The sequence below is a fragment of the Stigmatopora argus genome, chromosome 22 (assembly GCF_051989625.1).
Source record: "Stigmatopora argus isolate UIUO_Sarg chromosome 22, RoL_Sarg_1.0, whole genome shotgun sequence".
NCBI lineage: Eukaryota > Metazoa > Chordata > Actinopteri > Syngnathiformes > Syngnathidae > Stigmatopora > Stigmatopora argus.
The window spans coordinates 10,734,941-10,754,198 of record NC_135408.1 but is presented as its reverse complement, the minus strand read 5'-3'; the positions used below and the strand labels follow the sequence as shown (position 1 = coordinate 10,754,198).

The 19,258-nt window shown below is 42.2% G+C and overlaps 3 protein-coding genes across 3 annotated transcripts; all 3 read left to right on the top strand.

Moving 5' to 3' along the window:
* Positions 1 to 1,867: 1,867 nt before the first annotated feature.
* Positions 1,868 to 4,952, top strand: LOC144068568 (uncharacterized). The gene is made up of 3 exons (XM_077593182.1): positions 1,868 to 2,652; positions 4,019 to 4,093; positions 4,168 to 4,952. The coding sequence occupies exons 1-3, from the start codon at positions 2,060 to 2,062 to the stop codon at positions 4,367 to 4,369; spliced, it is 870 nt and encodes a 289-aa protein (XP_077449308.1). The 5' UTR covers positions 1,868 to 2,059; the 3' UTR covers positions 4,370 to 4,952.
* Positions 4,953 to 5,531: 579 nt separating this feature from the next.
* On the top strand, positions 5,532 to 8,469 carry hrh2b (histamine receptor H2b). The gene is made up of 2 exons (XM_077593181.1): positions 5,532 to 7,049; positions 7,594 to 8,469. Exons 1-2 carry the CDS (start codon positions 6,426 to 6,428, stop codon positions 8,050 to 8,052), a joined length of 1,083 nt encoding a protein of 360 aa, XP_077449307.1. The 5' UTR covers positions 5,532 to 6,425; the 3' UTR covers positions 8,053 to 8,469.
* Positions 8,470 to 10,730: 2,261 nt separating this feature from the next.
* LOC144068417 (phosphatidylinositol transfer protein alpha isoform-like) lies at positions 10,731 to 18,742 on the top strand. Its single transcript, XM_077592945.1, has 12 exons — positions 10,731 to 10,941; positions 12,144 to 12,174; positions 13,056 to 13,201; positions 13,456 to 13,547; positions 14,173 to 14,180; positions 14,332 to 14,406; positions 14,804 to 14,887; positions 14,959 to 15,036; positions 15,148 to 15,258; positions 15,331 to 15,453; positions 15,517 to 15,601; positions 16,258 to 18,742. Exons 1-11 carry the CDS (start codon positions 10,925 to 10,927, stop codon positions 15,562 to 15,564), a joined length of 813 nt encoding a protein of 270 aa, XP_077449071.1. The 5' UTR covers positions 10,731 to 10,924; the 3' UTR covers positions 15,565 to 15,601; positions 16,258 to 18,742.
* The last annotated feature ends 516 nt before the right edge of the window (positions 18,743 to 19,258 follow it).

Sequence of the window (19,258 nt, the reverse complement as noted above, 5' to 3'; positions counted from 1 at the left end):
AGCCCTGTCAGATTTGCTTTAGGAAAAAAAGTCACCACATCTACATCGACGCCTGCAATTAGACATTTTGTTTACGCCGTATCATTTACAGCCAAATTTCTGTTTCACTGCAGAAAATGGGTGTCATGTTTTGGGGATTTGAACCAATTTTTGGATGATTTTCTTCATAAATACTTAATTTCCCACAGTCACTTCTTCAGAATAACACGCTTCTTCTTCCTTCGTTTTCAGACGCGGCAGATCTGATTTCTCGAATTGTCTGACGTTGGAAGCAATCCGTCAGAAGATGGGGAGACGTGCGGCCGAGTTTCCTACACCGGTCCCGGTTTTCGGCGTCCCGGCATTGGTTGGATCGCGTGGATGGAAAACGACGGGAGACGACGGCGGCGGCGGCGTTGCCGTGCAAACGTCCCCAGGGATAAGGAGGACACCTTCTGAGCGCTGCGAGCGACTCACGTATAAACTCGGCACGCCATCGGGCCAGAGAGCCCACATGAGCAATGAGTGCCAAGAGATACTTTTGCTCGACGGAGCAAAAGGTTGGGACTCCAAGAATAAAAAGGAAGTGACTTTCCAAAAATCTTTGAAAGAGGCGCCCACAACAATCAAGTCAAGCCAGCCTCGTTTGGCGAGAAGCACTTTCCGCTACGCCAACGGTAGCGTCGTCGATTCGGAGGCAATGGGTGGCATCAGTTTTGACAATAACGAATCCAGCCCAGTTGACCGAAGAAGACTGGCCAGCCATGACGTGGAGGAGTCCAGAGAAAAGATGCAGTTGGCCCATCCCAGACAACAAATATGCAACCAGTGCGGAGGCCGACGAAAAGCGGCTGTTGAGATTTTAGCAAATAGAAGAGAAGCGCTACTCTGTTCAGCCCACGAACGGTTGGACTCGAACAAACATCTGCCGTTGCCGGATGATGAGACCCTCATCCAAGCAAGCAAGCACGGAAACCCTGACAATCCCCCTCACGGCGAAAAAGAGCCAAGCCCTCCAGAAGCACTACCGCTTGGAATAACACGACACCCTGCCTGTCCGGTGCATTCCGTAAAAGGAGCTTTTTCCGACGAAGCCTCTGAAAATGTAACAAAGGTCAAAATCCTTCAAACGGCGAGTCATCCCGCGACTCCTCTGATGGCCACGGCGACAAAGTCAAACTACCCGCGTACGCAAATCCATTCCAACTATCTGCAAAAAGTGTGCGTGTCCGTGCACGCCACCTTAGAAAACGCTCCGGCTCATTTTTATTCAACATCCAAAGGACACGCATCAGACGCCATGCCGGAAATCGTCCAAATGTACAAAACGGCGCTCATGTCAACGGAAAGTACGCCGACGAAGAAAATTCTTCTCCAAAATTCCACTCTCGGGGGAGCGAAAACAAAGGACGCCTGGCGCCAATCGCCGAAATGTCCCATCAGATTATCGGAGCACGTGAAAGCCAAAACCCAAGTGGGCCCCTTCCATTCAGTTAACGTAACGTACGAAAAATCAAGCTCGTGCGGTGCTGTCGTCGGAACGAGCTCGGTCATGCGAACTCTACATTTAAAAGGAAACGAGAACGCCAAAGACGAGCGTGATCCTAAATCAATGGCGTCCTCCAACTCGGCATTAGCACCGTGTGGAAAAATAGCTTCCCTAAAGCCATCTACTAGTGTGATGCTTGACTCTAAACGCTGGATGTCAGCTCCCGTCTCCACGCCTGCTAATTACGCTTTGAACGGAAACACCGCCCAGAGGAACTCTTCAAATAATAACCCTTCATCTACACTAAAAGAAGACAAAAAGAACCCTAGCGTGTCATCTTGTTCTATCCTGAAACCAAGCAACGACTCCATTCATCGTGGCACATTCCCCGTTTCTTGCCGTGCTCCAAAAACTGATCCTGGCTCAGATACCACTCACCAAGAGTCTCTCCGGGGTTCTGTTCCGAATCAGACCGACCAATCGCAAAGGAAAACCGCACCGGTTGGCCCGTCTGAAGATCATAACAGAAGCAGCCGCCAGTCAAATGAAAAACAAAGCCTACTGAACACAACTGTCAAAGTTAATCAGGGAATGTCTGCTAATGAAAAGCAAATGAGTGACGATCTGATCGGGGTTGAGCTAAATCCGTGTTCACCCAGATCAGAAAACGAAGCCTCTCAAAATAGCGCTCGCCCAATTAAGTCAAACGACTCTTGTCCGCGGGCTCGCATGAACGAAAAACAACAAACGGGTGCTCGTTACCAAGGAAGCGCGGCGAATGCAGATAAACAGACGCCGGCAAATGATACGACAACCTATGTCGTCGCCAGGAGAAAAGACGCGCATCGCCATTCGCCGAAGTTGTGTTTCATTGCAAGGGCAATTTGCAAAAATTGCTATTCCGCATCCCTCCGAAACCTCCGTTCCGGTGAGGACGGGGCCGTCGTCACGGGGGACGCCGGAGTCGCCCCGAAGCGCCACTCGGCCGACTTCGTGGCGGCGGGTCCCAGCGCGACCGAAGCGGCCCCCTTTCTTCCTCCTTCCCCTCGGTGCCGTAAATCCGCCGCCGCAATACGGCGTAAGCTTCAAAGCGTGGAGGCCAGTCTGGCGGCCAACAAGGACAGGATCGCTACTCTTCTGAACATCATCCATGACCTGGAGGCCAGCCGCACTTCCGCCAATGGGTAAGAAATGCTCTCAAATGGCTATTCCGCTTCAACTATTCCACCCGGAATAAAGCCGCAGCAGTCCATTTCCGACATAATATCACATTTAGATGAAGTGTTTTATACAGGACTGCTAGATTATACTCTCTGGAGCTCGCCAATATTTTGAAAATGTCCCCTCCAGACACTTGTGAGTCATCATCCGCACCGGGCGAATTTTAAAGAGGCTCATTATTCAAATGCCTGCTGACATATTTGTCCAGTCTCAAATCTTTTCTGTGACAAAAAGATATATTCAATTCACTCTCTTCACCATTGCAATCAGATTTACATGGAATTTTAAAACGAGTTTATGCAAAATAAAATAAGAAAACATACACTACATGGTTTATAAATGTTAGCTTTCATGTGATTATTTTGCAGAAAAAAAACAACGTATTAGCCCATTATAAAGTGGCTGTTTTTGGTCATTTAAAAGATTTAATCCTTTGCCTACACATACGACATCATTTTTTTATGTAGGCCACAATATTACTACCTAACACAAGATGTTAATACCCAATTAACATTCATTTATTGGCCACTCCCACTCAAAATTGATTGGACATTCCAAGGAATCACACTTTACATACTATAGCAGGGGTGTCAGACTTGGGTTGGTTTCATGTGGGCCGGACCATTTTAAATATAATATTTAGATATTTTTTTTTATAAATGGATTAAAAGAACTGGATTAAAAGCCCTGAATATTCAGTTTTTATAGATCTAAAACAATGTTTATTTTAGCTTTTTTAAATACATTTTTAGATTTTACAAAATGATTTTTGAACTAAAAACAGAAAAAATTGATTGAAAAAATGACAATTATTGATTTAAAAGGGGAAAAATCAGGAAATGTAATATACATCTATACACTTCATTTGAATTTGGTCCTAAAACAGAAATTCGGTACTCATGATTTACTTTCCCGGGCCACACAAAATGATGCGGCGGGCCAGATTTGGCCCCCGGGCCGCCACTTTGACACGTGTACTATAGGGTTAAGAGAAATCGTGCTTTAATCGGAAAAGTACAGTACAAAAATTCCCATTTTCATTATGGAAACGCCTGATTTTTGAACATAATTATATCACATAGTTGTTTTTCTTTTTTTTCCTGAATGTTTGTTAATTATTTAATGAGAGACACAATGTACTGCAGCTTAAAAAGGGCTTCCAGCAATATGTCTCTGTCAATCATTCTCATCCAAGTCGGAGTCATAATAGGTTGTGAAAGTCTGCGGTCATTTTGGACCACTCTGCTGCTTTTTACGTCTACCATAATTGCCGATACGCTACTTAAAAGCATGAAAATTTCCCCTGAAATCTTTGTTTGTTTTCCACAGTGAACAATGCTCCAAAACAGGACAAGACGTGAAAAACTGTTCCACCTGCCAAAAGACTGCTTGCGTCATCTACAGGTTTGCCTTCTCTTGACGGTAACCCCTCCCTTTTTTAAGATGGTTGTGGTGATGGTATGTTTTAATATATTTAGTGTGGAGTATGACTTCAGACAACAGGAGAGAATCTTCTTGGAGGTTTTTAATGGACACTCACCTGGAGGACAAAATGGGAAAAATATTCCACAATTGAGCGTAGCTTTGCTCAAGAAAACTCTGAAGAAGTCGAAGAATAAAGGCAAAAAGCTCTGCAGGGTTCTAATCAAGTGGTTGCCGGGTAAACTCAGGCAGGTTTAGAAGTTTTAATGCTTCATTTGCTACCATTGACGGCGCTAGGCGTCCAATCCCTTTGGACTGGGAGGGGCAAATATTTTCCTAAAATGCAAAGTCCACATATGTGGATGCTGAGGCTCTTTATGGGGTCCAGATTTTTGGGATTTTTTCTTGCCCTTTTTCATGGACTAAATTATTACTCATAAAAAAAAACTATTTTACGCCTCTCTTTTACCTGAAATTGATTTTGTACTTAGATTAGCTTATAATATTAATGACTTTCATTTATTAGTGTGCATGTGTAAGGCCCACAAAAAAGAGGAAATTACTAAATATAAATGTATATAATGTTTACCAAAACATTCATTCACGTACCACTTATCCTAAGGTTTGTAGGGGGTGCTGGAGCCCAGTTCACCAAGCGTACTATAATTAATAAAGGTTCAGTGTAAATAACAAAACTCCCTTACCAAATCCAAAAAACAATACAAATCATGATTAGATGTTCTTAATATTTTCATTCTGGGCTTTTAGATTTTTTGTTATAAACCTATTTGGTAAGAGCATGCATTTTTTTCATACCGTGCTACAAAACAGTATAGTTGTCCCCAAAAAAACTATTTGAAATACAAATTTTGGGTTAACATCATTTGTGAAAATTCAGATACAGAAAAGCTGAGATTTCTGTGTATTTTTTTACACTGTATGCTTGCGTGTCACCGTTATATGCTCTAGTTTAACTTTTTTTTCTACTTTGTATACCAAAACGCTTACAAATAGCCATTTTTCCTCTTTTTTGGGTCTGCTCTGTTTGCAAATGCAACTAATGAGTGATTTTGACACAAAGGCTCAGTGGCAGTGTTGCCTCGGGACAAGAAAGTATGCAAGTATGGAGGCTAGTTGGGCTTTGCCGTCACTCCTCCATCCTCCAATCCTCTCCAGAGAGGCTTTGGAAGCGTAATAGTAGTCATCAAACCTCTCCAGGAAGACGTTTGTTAGTCCCAAACACGAGCGTCTCGCTCAACTGCTGCCGTGCAAGATGATTGACAGTCAACACAGCTTAGAGACTCCTTTTAATTATTCTTGTTATTGCCGGCGACAACAATATTAATAACTTTTAATCAAGTGTCATCACCATTTTACATAAAATAAGTTTAATTGGAACTACGGTAATCCCAATATTTGGCTTGCCCACATATTGTATCTAAATTAGATGGATGAATGATGGCAACATTTGCCATCATTGCATTTTAGTCAATGCCTTTCTTAGTTTTTGTTTTTCATGGAAAGCAGTGAATGTTTTCATTTGTCTTTATTGTTTCAGATAAAATGAATTTGTAAAATGCTCAAATTAAAAAAATACATTCTAATTTAATGTATAAACTATTTTTAATATTAAACAAAACATAAAAGATAAGCCTTCACTTTAATACTTGCAGTTTGAATGAAATGGGCGTCTATGACTAAAAAAAAAAAAAATGTTTGTTTGATATTGGGGTCCATTTTATTATTATATTATTATTATTATTATTATGAATAGTTTTATGGACATTTTCTGTCCAATGAGCAGCAGTACTCGCTTATGTCCAGCTGGTAGAGGAAGTGAGTCAAATGAGTCATTCTTTCCTACTCACGTTAATTCCACTTGGACCAAAAGGTCAACATATCAAGCGGAGTCTTTTTGACCCTTTGAAACAGACTTTAATCATTTATTTTAGCGTCTAGTAAAGGTATAACTTGAGAAAAATGTGTTGGCCACATGCCCAAACTTGGGTTGGGAGGCGAATACAAAGCAGGTTACTTCAAATTTATTTTCCAAAAAGTGTTGAGGTGCATCAACCTTTTTTTTTTTGTGAAAATATCTGAAATAGTTTCTTTCGCGTTTGCCCTGAGCCAGTTTTCGCGTTCTTTTGGGTGCACCCTGACGATATATCGATCAATATATTGTTTTTTTGGAACTTTTTGACCTCTTTAGTATAAAAAATGCCCGTGCCTGTGAAGTGTTTTCCATTTTGTAACCTGTCAACCTCCCATAGCCAAACGGGAGCGACTTTGTTTGAGTGATTCTTTGCAGGAGAGCATGACGATCTTCACGGCTCTCCAATGGCTGATCCTGCTCACCTTCATCGTCCTGACCGTGGGCGGCAACGCGCTGGTCTGCCTGGCCGTGGGCCTCAGCCGCCGACTACGACGCACGGCCAACTGCTTCGTGGTGTCGCTGGCGGTGACGGATCTGCTGCTGGGCCTGCTGGTTCTGCCCCTTTCCGCCACTCTGGAGTTACGCCGCTGGAAGTGGCCCCTGGGGGGCACCGCCTGCAACATCTACGTCTCCTCGGACGTCATGCTGTGCGCCGCCTCCATCCTCAGCCTGTTGGCCATCAGCGTGGACCGCTACCTGGCCATCTCTGCGCCCCTCCGTTACCCGTCCAGGGTGACCGCCCCGAGGGCGGCCTCGGCCGTGGCGGCCATCTGGAGCGTCTCGCTGGCCGTGTCGTTCGTACCCATCCACCTGGGCTGGAACACGGCGGACTACAGGGTCCAGCACTCGGATTGGGACGTGGGCCAGGAGCACCGGGAGGGACGCTACTGCCAGTTTGAGTGGAATAACAACTACATTATCTTGTACGTGTCGTGCTCTTTTTACCTTCCTCTCCTCGTCATGTGTGCCATGTACCTGTGCATCTTCAGAGTGGCACGCCAACAGGTGAGCAGAGCAGTTTTATTCACTTTTAATTACTCTTTTGTAGGATCAAAATCATTCTTGGGATGATTTGGATTGATACATTTTTGCAAGTTTTGTGCCATTGTGGCCACTTGAAATGAATTGGACATCTATCATTGTCAATAAGAAGGGCATAGGTCAACTATTGTGACATTTTAAATCAATCAATAAAATCAACACTTGTTGTTTTTAACATTTTATATATTTACCATATAATTTGTGGTCAAAAAAGAAGAGTGATATGTTAATACTATTTATTGTAGCCTACTTGACCCAAAATGTGAGCTCATTTTGTGTATGTAATTGACCAAAAATAATCACTAAAAAATAAATAGATAAAATCAACGCTTATGTTTTATTTAGCCACTATAAAGAAATTGTAAAATAATTCATGGTAAAAAAAAAAAAAAAAAAATGTTAATATTGTAGCCTACATGACACAAAATGTGAGGTTATTTTTATATACGTGTGTCTGTATATATAGTTCAGCCAAAATAGAATAATAAAATTGTTATTCCTTGCACAGGTGCAACGAATCCGCGCCGCCACGCCATCTTTTGCCCGACTGGCATCTTCCGCGGCCACAGCAAAAGAACGCAAAGCTACCCTGAGTCTGGCTGCCGTGCTGGGGGCTTTTATCATCTGTTGGTTCCCCTATTTCACCTTCTTCACCCGAACGGGAATCGAGGAACAGATGAATCCTCCGACTACACTTCACTCGGTCCTCCTGTGGTTGGGCTATTTTAATTCTGCTCTGAACCCCATCCTCTACCCCGCCTTGAACAGGGACTTTAGAAAGGCCTATGCAAAGCTGCTTTCCTGCAAAAGATCATCACGCAGAAAATTGACGTACGACCAATCCACCCTTTCCAACGGACAAAAACGTTCCCAAATGTCTCAAATGTTAAAGGAACAAAACCGAGATGAACAACTTAAATGCACTTTAAGCTATGTAGGAATTGAGCCCGAGTTGCAGGGCAGGTAGTATATGGCAGAGTTGTTGTACTTTAATACTTGTTTTTGTCATTTTGAATCACAGGGGCAGTCAATTCAACACTGACACGTTCCCTGAAGAAATAGCAATTAATGAATAACTGAATTAGTTTTCCGAGCAGACTACTGGCAGACGTAAGCAGCTCAATGTTTTAAACTTTGCTCTCTTCTTCCCTGAACCGTCTCAAAGGATGTAAATGGATGACAAGGTGCTTTGATGCGTTTATTCAAATGCTAGACGGTAAGAACAATTGAAAGGCTTCAAAAAAGATGGTTGACGATGACATTGTCTTATTCATCCCGCTACTAAATGACTGAATACTCACACAATAACCAATGAATAATCAACAATGTATGCTAGAAAATGGATGTGACATGTTGAATAAAGTTGCATTTATTAGTAAATACACCTAAAGATTTGATTGTTGCTAACTCATGAAATGGCCACTGATGGGATCTAATTTAAGCTAATATATATATATATATAGTTTATTATGGGGAAATTTCAAAGTCTCACGCGCTTTTAAGTGCACACCAAAAGACTTTTGTTTAGACTGACACCTTCTGGCCCAACCTTGCATGCCATGCAACCTTAAATTAACCCTTCATTGAGTCCGTTCCATTTGAACGTTACACTGTTTCGTGTTTTGTTGGAGTTTGCTGGTGGGATGTTTTTTTTTCTCCTCGAGTGTCCTGTCTGATTGTTTGAGTTTCACCTGCTGTGTCCATTTTGGCTCTCCTTCCCTTGTGTGACCCAGGTGTTTGTGATTGTCATCAATCCCTGTCTGTGTACTCAAACCCCGTGTTTGTGTCGGGGGTTATGTTGCGTTTCCCTGTCGAGATTGTATCTTTGTTTAGTTTTCCCAGTTTGAGTTTGTAAGGATGTTCTGTTAGTGTTTTTGTTTTAGTATTCGTGTTTTGGTTGTCTGATTCAGGCGTTTGGGTCAATGAGGCATTCATAACAGACACCGAGGCGAGAGTTTTTCTAGTTGAAATGAATTCATGAGATGATCCCCACTTGGGGATCCGAAGCCATTCATCAATTGCTTTCTCCATTCATGTATTTAAGGGCAAAGCTGCGGATGAGGCTGGCGCTCGGATGCAGATGCGCTCTAAATATGGCATCAGCGGCTCGCTCTTACGTAATGGTCGAGTCTCACGAACACGTGGGCACGTTTGCTCAACTCTGGATTAAAGGACCTGAGACGCTCCGACTCAGGGGAGACATCTGGAGGTCTTTGACCTGATGGCAATCACGACCTTTGGAACTTTTTTACACATTTGGTTGGAAAAAGACAAAAAGCAGTCGGCCTTTCTGGACCATTTTAACATGTGATGATTTTTTTTGTCATTGTATATTTTTCATCATTTATTTGACTTTATTTTGATCTAGTATATTTATATATTTCTCTATTTAGCTGTGTGGAGGGCACAAGCTCTCACAAAGCCCAGTGCCGGTGACGTCCCGTGTTGCTGCAGTCGGATAGGCGGGATCTGTCATGACGCCGACCCAGTCTTGACGTCAGCCAGCCTGACGTGACGCCAACTTCGAATTCTTAAAGGTACATTCGCCATTCTTTCACAAATGAGTTGCCGGTTTGCTTCGCTTAATCTTTAAACCAGGGGTGCTCACACTTTTTTGCTCCAAGATCTGCCTTGTTCAAGGAGCCAACATCGCGGGGGTCCCCTGGGCTTTGAGGTCAGAGGAAGGCCAGCAGGTCACGACCAACAAAGGGCGCCGAATTGAAGCCTAGTTGCGGCAAGTCCCTTAACAAGCAGCTGTGACCGGATGTTTATGTTAAGCAAGTCTGTCGACACCACACTGAAGATCCTGATGAGTCAGATATGCATGTTGGGAAAAAAAAGTGAGTTTTACGATGTCACTGTACGGTGCAGGCCCGAAGAAAACTAACCAACTGGATCAAATCTTACTCTCAGGTGATCTACAAATAGCACCATGGCAGTAAAGGATGAATGCCTCTCATTGCCAAAGCTAGCCAATGCATTCAAAGTAAATATTATCTTATTAATTTTCAAATGTTATCCCTATTAGAGAACCAAATACATTTTATAATTAAATGTATTCATACACGTACATTTTACGATTCATTATTTAAAAGCATTTGCCATTGTCAAATCAAATCAAAAGCCTTTATTGTCATCATACACAGCTGCGTATAACAACATTGATGGTGCTACTCCACAAAGTGCGTTTTCCCGGTAAAAAAAACATAAATAGTAATATAAAAGTATAAAAAGTCACATCCCGGCTAGTTTAAATTTAAATTTTGGGACAAAATGTGAAGTCCACATGTTACACATACATAAATAGTAATATAAGAGTATAAAAAGTCACATCCCGGCTAGGTAAATTCTAAAATATTGCACAATCTAAGATATTGCACATTTCTTAGATTGTGCAATATTTTAGAATTTACCTAGCCGGGATGTGACTTTTTATACTTTTTTATTACTATTTATGTGTGTGTAACATGTGGACGTCACATTTTGTCCCAAAAAATGGTCACTTGCCCTCATAAGAGTTAACAGTTCTCTGAATGGCTGCCATTTAATCCCAACAGCCCCCCTTTGAATGAGTTGAATGGACTCGCCCGTCATCACCCCCTCTCCTCTCTTCTCCTCCCCTCTTCTCTCCTCTCTTCCCCTCCCCTCCCATGCACGGCGTCGCTCTTCCGCAGCAGCAGCAGCAGGCCGCGCACAGGAAGGAAGTCATCTTGCACGGCAGCAGCCAGTCGGCGTCTCGTGCAGTTAGAATGACATAGCGGGCGAGTGGGAGGAAAAGGACAAACCGGGCCTCGACGCATTTTTCTAGGAACCCAATCCACGCATCCACTCGGCCAACGATGCTCATCAAAGAATTGTGAGTAGCCCGTATCCGTGAATGCGCGCGACATTGAGGATGAGAGGATGAGGGGGGAGGAGGGGAGGCGTGGATGTCATATTTCCACCGCATGAAGCGCGGGAGATGCTGAAGGCTTTTGCATCATCGTCATCCTCACGTGCCGACGTGCCCTTCACAAATGGAAGGAAATGCGGAAAAGAGGAGAGCTTCCTTCTGCTCGTATTTGTATTTCTCCTCCATGTTCTTGATGGACGTTGAAGGTGAAACCCTCGCGAGGCCACTCTGGAGGAATGTGTGCGGAGATGGCGGGGGTGATATGGCTCGATATGATTTTTTTCTGAGGGCCTTGTCAGGAATGTAAGATGCTGATGATCTTAGGCCTGGTGACAAGGACAAGGCCATCTCCTCACATTTAGTACACGCTACAGTTTTTTTTGTTATATGGCGTGATCGCATTGATTTGATGTGTGGTTGGCCCCGCTAGATGTCCAATCCATTTCAAGTGAGAGAGAATGAGCGCTGGATTGGACGTCTACTCGTGATAAACTGAAGTAAAAGCAGTGAATGAACACCAGCAGAGCACCGTTGAATTGGATTGGACGTTTGTTAGTGACAAACTCATTTCATTTCGGAGCAGAAGGATGATTAAACGCCACGTGATGGGACGTTTATCATTTTCAATGGGAGTGAAACAAATGACGTGCGGATTTCCCCTTTTTTATCATTATAAATATTTCACAATTCCTTATTTTTCTGCCGTTTTGAAACCTTTACAGTGGTAGCGACAATTTTGGGGGGAAATAAATAAATAATTATGCTTATCGTGACCTACATTTTGGGTATATAAGCCACAATCAAGTTATACATAAACCTAAATTTAGGCCTACATTATTTTCTATTGTTTTCATACTAAATTGTATGTCTCCTGGCCCAAAATGATTGGATGTCAATCACTGTGAACGACAACCAATGAGATGCAATTAAGATCATTGGCGATTTTTGTTCTGTTGGGACCGTCCCGTGACCAGCAGATGTGTCATTTTGAGGTCGAGCCACAGATTAGGACACGAAAGGCGGGATTATGCCAAACTGGGCGACCGGTTGGGGTGGTTGCTTTCACTATTTGGACTGTGAGTTATCTCTTTAAAGTGCTTGAGTCAACTAAGCATCGTCCGTCGCCATGTTTTTGTATTAATGCTCTTCTTTTTTTTTGTTCGCAGTCGGGTGATTCTTCCTATCTCTGTGGAGGAGGTGAGTTTCATATTAGGATTATTTTATCGTAGATTATAGGGGACCAGTTTTAGGCCTTTCGCACTGAGTCAGATTTTAAGTATGGATATCGAAAGTTTTAGTATCGTCTCTGATTGTGCATTCTTTCAATCTCAATAAGTAGTTGACTTGGTTTCATTCCAAACGTTCACTTATATTTGACGTTAAACAATAACGCGCGTCTTCAATCGAACTGCTTTGAAGGCTTTAAAAAGTCTCCGATGGCTCGTAAAAGTACATCCCAATTCCTTTTCGTGCCAACGTCAAAATGAGCGCAAAAGCGCCGGTAGGTTTTTAAATTGCAACTCTCCTCCATTCTGGATCTTTGCATTTGTAAAAAAAAAAAACATGCACAAATATGTAATATCAATCTTTTCCCTGGAGCCAGAAAATACAACAAAATTGTAAAAAAATACAAAAAAATGGGGGGAAATTGGAAATTCTCTCAAGTGCCTGAAGTCCGTTGGCATAGGTTCCAGCACCCCCGCGGAAAATGAATATAAAATGTCTGTATAGTAGTTGTGTTAATTTAGCAATGGACATTGTTGTTGTTGTTTTTTTTAACCGCTGCTGTCATCATCTGCCCGTCAATTCAATATGAATATTAAAATCCAACGTAGGCCTCTGTCCCATGTGGTCTCAAGACCTCGTCCCGTCGAGGGTCCAGATTTGCGCCGATGTTACGCACGCGGTGGATTAGATGTGATTAAGAAAGAAAGGCCACCATTGTTTGTGGATCAGCAATTGCGGGTGGTGGGGAGAGAGAGTGGGGGGGGGGGGCTTGTTGTGGGGATAAAAGCTTGAGAAAAAAAATATAATCAATCTAAAAAAGAAGCCACGTTAGAATTTGTCTCCCTCGGCAGTACCAAGTGGGCCAGCTGTACTCGGTGGCCGAGGCCAGCAAGAACGAGACGGGAGGCGGCGAAGGCGTGGAAGTGCTGAAAAATGAGCCCTATGAGAAAGATGGCGAGAAGGGCCAGTACACGCACAAAATCTACCACTTGCAGAGGTGAGATCATTCTCGCTAATCCCGAGTCCCTTTTACACCGCCTGTAAGAACACCGGGATTATTGCGGGAACACAATTGTTTGTTTGAAAACTGGTTGAAATGTAGCCACCAAATCAAGAGCAATGGCGAAATGGTATACTGACATTTTTCCAGGAACTGGCCGTAAACACACAACTGTTTTTTTAAAATGATTCCTTGCAAAATGAAATGCTACTTTTTAATAACTCCTTGTCTCAAATATTCTGTTTTTGCAGTAAAGTGCCGTCCTTTGTCAGAATGTTAGCTCCTGCTTCGGCCCTCAACATCCACGAGAAAGCCTGGAACGCGTACCCGTACTGTCGCACAGGTAACACGCAGTCATTTTGACAAGTGAAAAAACATATTTCACAGTAGTGAAACGTACAGAATATGTAATGTTTGGATGCTTTTACCATTTTACCTAACTTCACGTAATATTGCTTTTTTTTCATTCACAAAATAGCATAATTTCTCCAGCACAGTCTATTTAACATTACCCTTATGTTATGCTAACTCTAAATTTTCCGACTTAACCGTGCTGCATCCATCCATAGTACATAAATCACGTAAAATAATACAATGTTACGACTCTCATCCCATTATTTAAAGACTTTTTATTAACTATTATGACTTTAATCGCAATGATTTTTCTTCTCATTTCTTAAAAACTGGTAATATTGACTATTTTCTTAGCCACCTTTTTTTCCCCTCTGTGGCCTTAATACGCCGTAGAATACTGTATAACATGAGCCTGGTTTTATGCTACCCTGATGGAGGTCCTGAATAATTTACTGGATGTTCAGTCAGAGAGAAGACGCATACAATCACCTGATGCGCGCAAACGCACACGAACTAGAGCAATATTCTGCATATTGTCAAGTGTTTTCTTCCCTCAAGTCATCTGTTTTTTTCTTCTGTCTTTTTCATTGGCTGCTTTCGTCCACCGGGCACAGTCATCACTGTAAGTACAACGTAAACGTCAACTTAAAACACATTTTTGAGAGAACGTGAAGACTGATGGGAGACATTTGATCTCCTAGAGACAGCGACGGTAGTCAGGCAGCGTGACAGTGTTTTGTTGTGTGGCCATGTTTTTTTTCACCGTTTCACAGAATGAATACATGAAGGAGAACTTCCTGATCAAAATCGAGACGTGGCACAAACCCGACCATGGACGCCAGGACAATGTAACCACACCGTCAAAATGACCTTATAAATTATTCGTAGTGCTGGGCGATATGCCGTAGAAATACTACATATATCTTTGATTTTTCTCAGACATTTTTAAGGAAGGATAAGCTGATTTTACACATTTATAAGGCCCTCATTGACAGGCGTTGATGGCGCAATCACGTTAGACTGGGAGGGGCCAATCTGTGTCAATTACTTCCCTATAAAGGGTTGAATTTTAGGATTTAGGACAATTTTCCTTTGTAGGTTTTTTATTAAAACTTGGAAATTCAAGTGAAATAAAAGTTTTGCTAACTTTATATAAATATCTAAAAGTATTTTTTTGGTCCAGCTTTTTTATGATGATCTTTGCATTTTCTAAAGTTATCGGAACATACCGTGTGCCTACTTTAGGTGCACGGCTTGGATGCAGAAACCTGGAAGAAGGTGGACGTCGTCTACATTGACATCGCCGACAGAACCCAAGTAGAGCCCAAGGTCCGAGGAACTGTTTTTTGGAGAGGCCAACGTTGAAAGACACTGATGTTTTATGTGCGTTGTCTCGACAGGACTACAAACCAGAGGAAGACCCTTGCAGGTACAAGTCAGCGAAGACGGGACGAGGCCCTCTTGGACCGGACTGGCGGGTACGGGTCTCTGTCCGATAACCTTGTTTTCCCTCTGAATGCAAGTCTAACTAAACAATTGGAGCTTCAGTGGCAGCCAATGAGCTTACATTGTCCCCATGTGTTATGCAGAAGGAGCTTCCCAACAAGAAAGACTGCCCACACATGTGTGCCTACAAACTGGTCACCGTCAAGTTCAAGTGGTGGGGCTTGCAGAACAAAGTGGAGAGCTTCATCCAGAAGGTCGGCGCCGTCCACGCTTGGGTCTTCCGGCCGCCGCCGCCGCTCACTTTTCCCGATATTTCCCATCCGCAGCAAGAGAAGCGCCTGTTCACCAACTTCCATCGTCAGTTGTTCTGCTGGATCGACAAGTGGATCGACTTGAACATGGAGGACATCCGCAGCATGGAGGAGGAGACGCGCAAGGAGCTGGACGAGGTCAGGGAGGAAGGCGGAAAGGAGCGGGTGGGGTTTGCTCAGTGGCTGTGTCTCCACTTGTAGATGCGAGTCAAGGACCCCGTCAAGGGCATGGTGGCCATTGAGGACTGAGGTCAACCTTGAGACGGTGAATGCTGCTGCTCATCAGGTGATTTCTTTGCTTCTTGAATCAACGCAATCCGGTTTCAGCTTTTCCACTTTAATATTGAATATAATTTTTTAAAATTTATTTCCATTTGAAATGAAAAACAAATGATTATTAGATGAAAAAAAAGTTCAAATAAACAGTTTTATATCTATAAAAAACTGAATATTTAGGGCTTTTGATCCAGTAAAAACTAAATATTATATCTAAAATGGTCCGACCCACATGAAATCGAGTTGATGTTATTGCGGCCCACGAACAAACCCGAGTTTGACACCCTTGCTTTCCTCCGCTTCATAAACCAAATGACTATTTTAGGTCATTAAAAATGACTATCAAAAATGATAAATATACACATTTTTGAATTATCATTCATTTTTATGTTTGTAATTATAAATGCATGCATATTAATATAATAAAAAATAAAATAATGTTACTAGTAAGTAAATCAATCAAATACACACGCTAAGAACACTGACTTTCTTTCATGATATTTATCTCATTACATGCTATTGATGGCTATAGTGATATTTTTTTAACAGTACAAATCTTGCAACCACAATTGCCAGCATTTTAGCATAGTAAATGTAACTTTTTTAGTATGTAATGTATGCAAATGTATTTTACAGTATATAGAATATAATTTTTTTGTCTTTCAGACCGACTACCCAAGACACCAGCCAATTCACGTCGTCCTCCCTCCCGTGTCAACCCGCACAACATCCGAGCACCTCGCCCACCCGAGTTCCTCGTCCAACCCCAACCACAATTTCCCCGGCTCAGAGCTGCCCGCTTTTCAGGTAGTCGGACCCCCCCCCCCCCCCGTCTCTCTTTGTCCGTTCCCCGCCCCACTTTGGTTCCACTTTGGTTGACCGGCGTCTGGTAGCAAATCAATAGGTCCGTTTACTCATTGGTTCATTCCCCAAACCACAGAGAGAAATTCATCTCTGCCATTTAGGATTTAATGAATCGATTCCGATGTTGTTCACATGCCGGACGGGTGGGTAGCGGGGCCTCGTTATTGTATCGAATAATGCAGTATTTATATACTGTACATATACATACATACATATATATAGATATATAATAACAGGGTTTTAAAATGATTTTATCAGTAATTATGTGGACTTTTTTCCCCCTCACCAGTTGCTCATGTTTTATTTTTCTTTGCATCATTTCTTTCCTTTAACGTGTCTACTTTGGTCGATTTTTCTTTTGTTTTTGTTTTTTTTCGCCCTGGCAATATTCTGCTGCTTTGTGACATTTTGTGTGTTGCGTTCGTGTGTGTGTGCGGGTGTGATCTTGTCATTTTTCCCTCCCCCAGTGAAGAAAACATAATCTACATGAAGAAATTAATTCAAGTCTTGATGTCCGTTTTCACAGAAAAGCACAGTTTGGTACTTGTTAATTCATGTCCGTCCGTCTTGGCAAAAGTTTGACGGCAATCGCCGTCCAATCCGTTTGTATCCACCTTGAAAATCTGAATTTTTCTTTTCCTAAATGGTTTGGTCAACTTGTAAGTGAATTTCAATCCAGTTTTCACTGTCGAATGTCTTGAAGGGTACCAAAGAAATACTTATGACAAGGCTAGATGTCCAATCATGGCTCTTTTGCATGCTTCTACTGTGAATTAAAATGAGTTCATCACTAGTAGACGTCCAATCCAATTGGACCTTCCCGGTCCAAATGGATTGGACGTCTATCGCCATCAATGGCAGTGAATTAGTTAACTGCTTTTTCTGACGGATGTCAATTTCTCAAAGTACAGTCCATGTAAAAATGGTATTGGATTGCGGAACTCAGCTTATCGCCATCTCTCCAGTGGATAAACGATCTTATCCTGTGATAGCAATAACTGCCATGACCACTAAAAAGTCCCCCATTTTTTTATTTTATTTCTAGGATTATTAAAACATGCGCTAATTTGAAAATGGGTTCATAAGACTGTCATGTGACCGTCATGGTGATACTTACCATGAACATGAATGAATGCTTGATTGATGTCATTGACTTACTGACCTGCATTGACGGCATTGAGTCGTTTGAATTCCAGTTCCAGCCAGTCAAAAATGGATTGGACGTATGTTGCAGTCGATGTTAATTTAGCAAAGGTCAAATGAGTTTCACACAGTAGTGAGTGGAAATATGACAAAAGCATGTGTGGTCAATGTAAAAAAAATACATTGAAAAAAAAACGCTCATTTTAAAAGCAACTTTGGTCCTTCTATCGTCGTCAATGGCAGTAGGAGCGTCATTTAGTAAATGAGGTATGATGTTATCATCTTGATTGATATCTGAATGGAGGCTCTTCCTAATATTTTGATCATCACGAACCAAAATATTTGCCTTTGGTTCTAGCTAACTGAAGTTCTCCCTGTCAACTTTGCATCCAAAAAGTGACATCATTGACCTAAAATCACTTCTGTCATAAGCATTTTTTCATGTCCATGCCAGGTTTCATGCCATAATTCCGACACTCTCATGAACCCCCACATTCCTTGTTACCAAGCGCGATATCGACGGTGTGTGCATGAGCGTACATGCATGGGTTTGTGTGGCGTTCAGTGACGTGACTACGTTGTCCACGTTTGTACAAAATGTCCGAGCGAGACGACTCGCTTGTTTGGTCCGATGTGTCGAGAGCTTTGAAAGGATTTTTTGACAAGTCACGCAAAACCAAGAGGAAAGAAACAAAACAAGTTGACCGTCAACTCTCCAGAACCTTGAAGCCATCTTCAGACCTCCACCAAGGATTGTACTGTACTCCCCCCACAAAAGGACCACTTTGCAGGACTGAATGGAAAGAAAAAAAAGATTCATTTTTGTTTTGTTTTTGTTTTAAATGTTGTCGTAGTGCTGTTGTCATTCAGAGCTAAACGTTGCTAAGAGGGAAGTCACCCACGCCACTTGAGAATGAACAATTCCCATTTAAAGGCCAGACTGGTATCAAAAACCCCCTCAAATAGATTTTTCTCCCCCCAACGACTATCTCACTCGTGTGTAAGCTTTGCCCCTTGCTTTTTCTTGATCTTTTCTTGTGGATTTGTGCCTTTTTTTGGTTGTCATCTTAATCTTCCAAGAACACAAAACGTACATTGGAACATGAATTGAAGAAATGAATAAAACAGAACAAGAGGAAAAAGAGCCAAGAAGTGATTTTTATTGCTTCCCAATGTGCGTGAATATAAGATTCAAATATGGGAATATGTCTCTGACACTCATACACGTACGTGCACGCATTGCGCACTAATAGCAAAATTAATCAGGCTTTAGTCGGCAAAGATTAGGTCAAATCCTGATTACGGGGACATTTTTGACAAGTTCGTGACCCCAAGTACAAGGCTTAAATTTGACAAAGTTTACATTTATAGCCTACGTACCAGGAAATGACGCAATTGGCCCAAAATTGACGATCCTAAATAAACTAGCTTTTGAAGAAGGAAAATCGGCCTGATTTATTAATCAATGATGGGTTTTTTTTCAAGACGACGCTCTTGCTGTTGTTGTTGGTCATGTGTACACTTGACTTTTTCCCATGTAGCTCACCGTTACTTGTTTTTTTTAGGCCATATCGCCCAGTCCCGAAAGAAAGAGATGGAAATTTTCCGTGTAAAAATGCACGCGTCATGTTGACTGGACAAATTTGTTCATTGAGGAATG

What these genes read in the sequence shown, in the direction of transcription:
- LOC144068568 (XM_077593182.1), top strand. Translation starts at nt 2,060, where the DNA reads ATGTCTGCTAATGAAAAGCAAATGAGTGACGATCTGATCGGGGTTGAG. An exon ending in AGCCGCACTTCCGCCAATGG is followed by an intron (nt 2,653 to 4,018) that starts GTAAGAAATGCT and finishes TGTTTTCCACAG; the next exon opens with TGAACAATGCTCCAAAACAG. An exon ending in ACTGCTTGCGTCATCTACAG is followed by an intron (nt 4,094 to 4,167) that starts GTTTGCCTTCTC and finishes TAATATATTTAG; the next exon opens with TGTGGAGTATGACTTCAGAC.
- hrh2b (XM_077593181.1), top strand. Translation starts at nt 6,426, where the DNA reads ATGACGATCTTCACGGCTCTCCAATGGCTGATCCTGCTCACCTTCATC. An exon ending in TCAGAGTGGCACGCCAACAG is followed by an intron (nt 7,050 to 7,593) that starts GTGAGCAGAGCA and finishes TTCCTTGCACAG; the next exon opens with GTGCAACGAATCCGCGCCGC.
- LOC144068417 (XM_077592945.1), top strand. An exon ending in GAACCCAAGTAGAGCCCAAG is followed by an intron (nt 14,888 to 14,958) that starts GTCCGAGGAACT and finishes TTGTCTCGACAG; the next exon opens with GACTACAAACCAGAGGAAGA. An exon ending in CGCGCAAGGAGCTGGACGAG is followed by an intron (nt 15,454 to 15,516) that starts GTCAGGGAGGAA and finishes CTCCACTTGTAG; the next exon opens with ATGCGAGTCAAGGACCCCGT.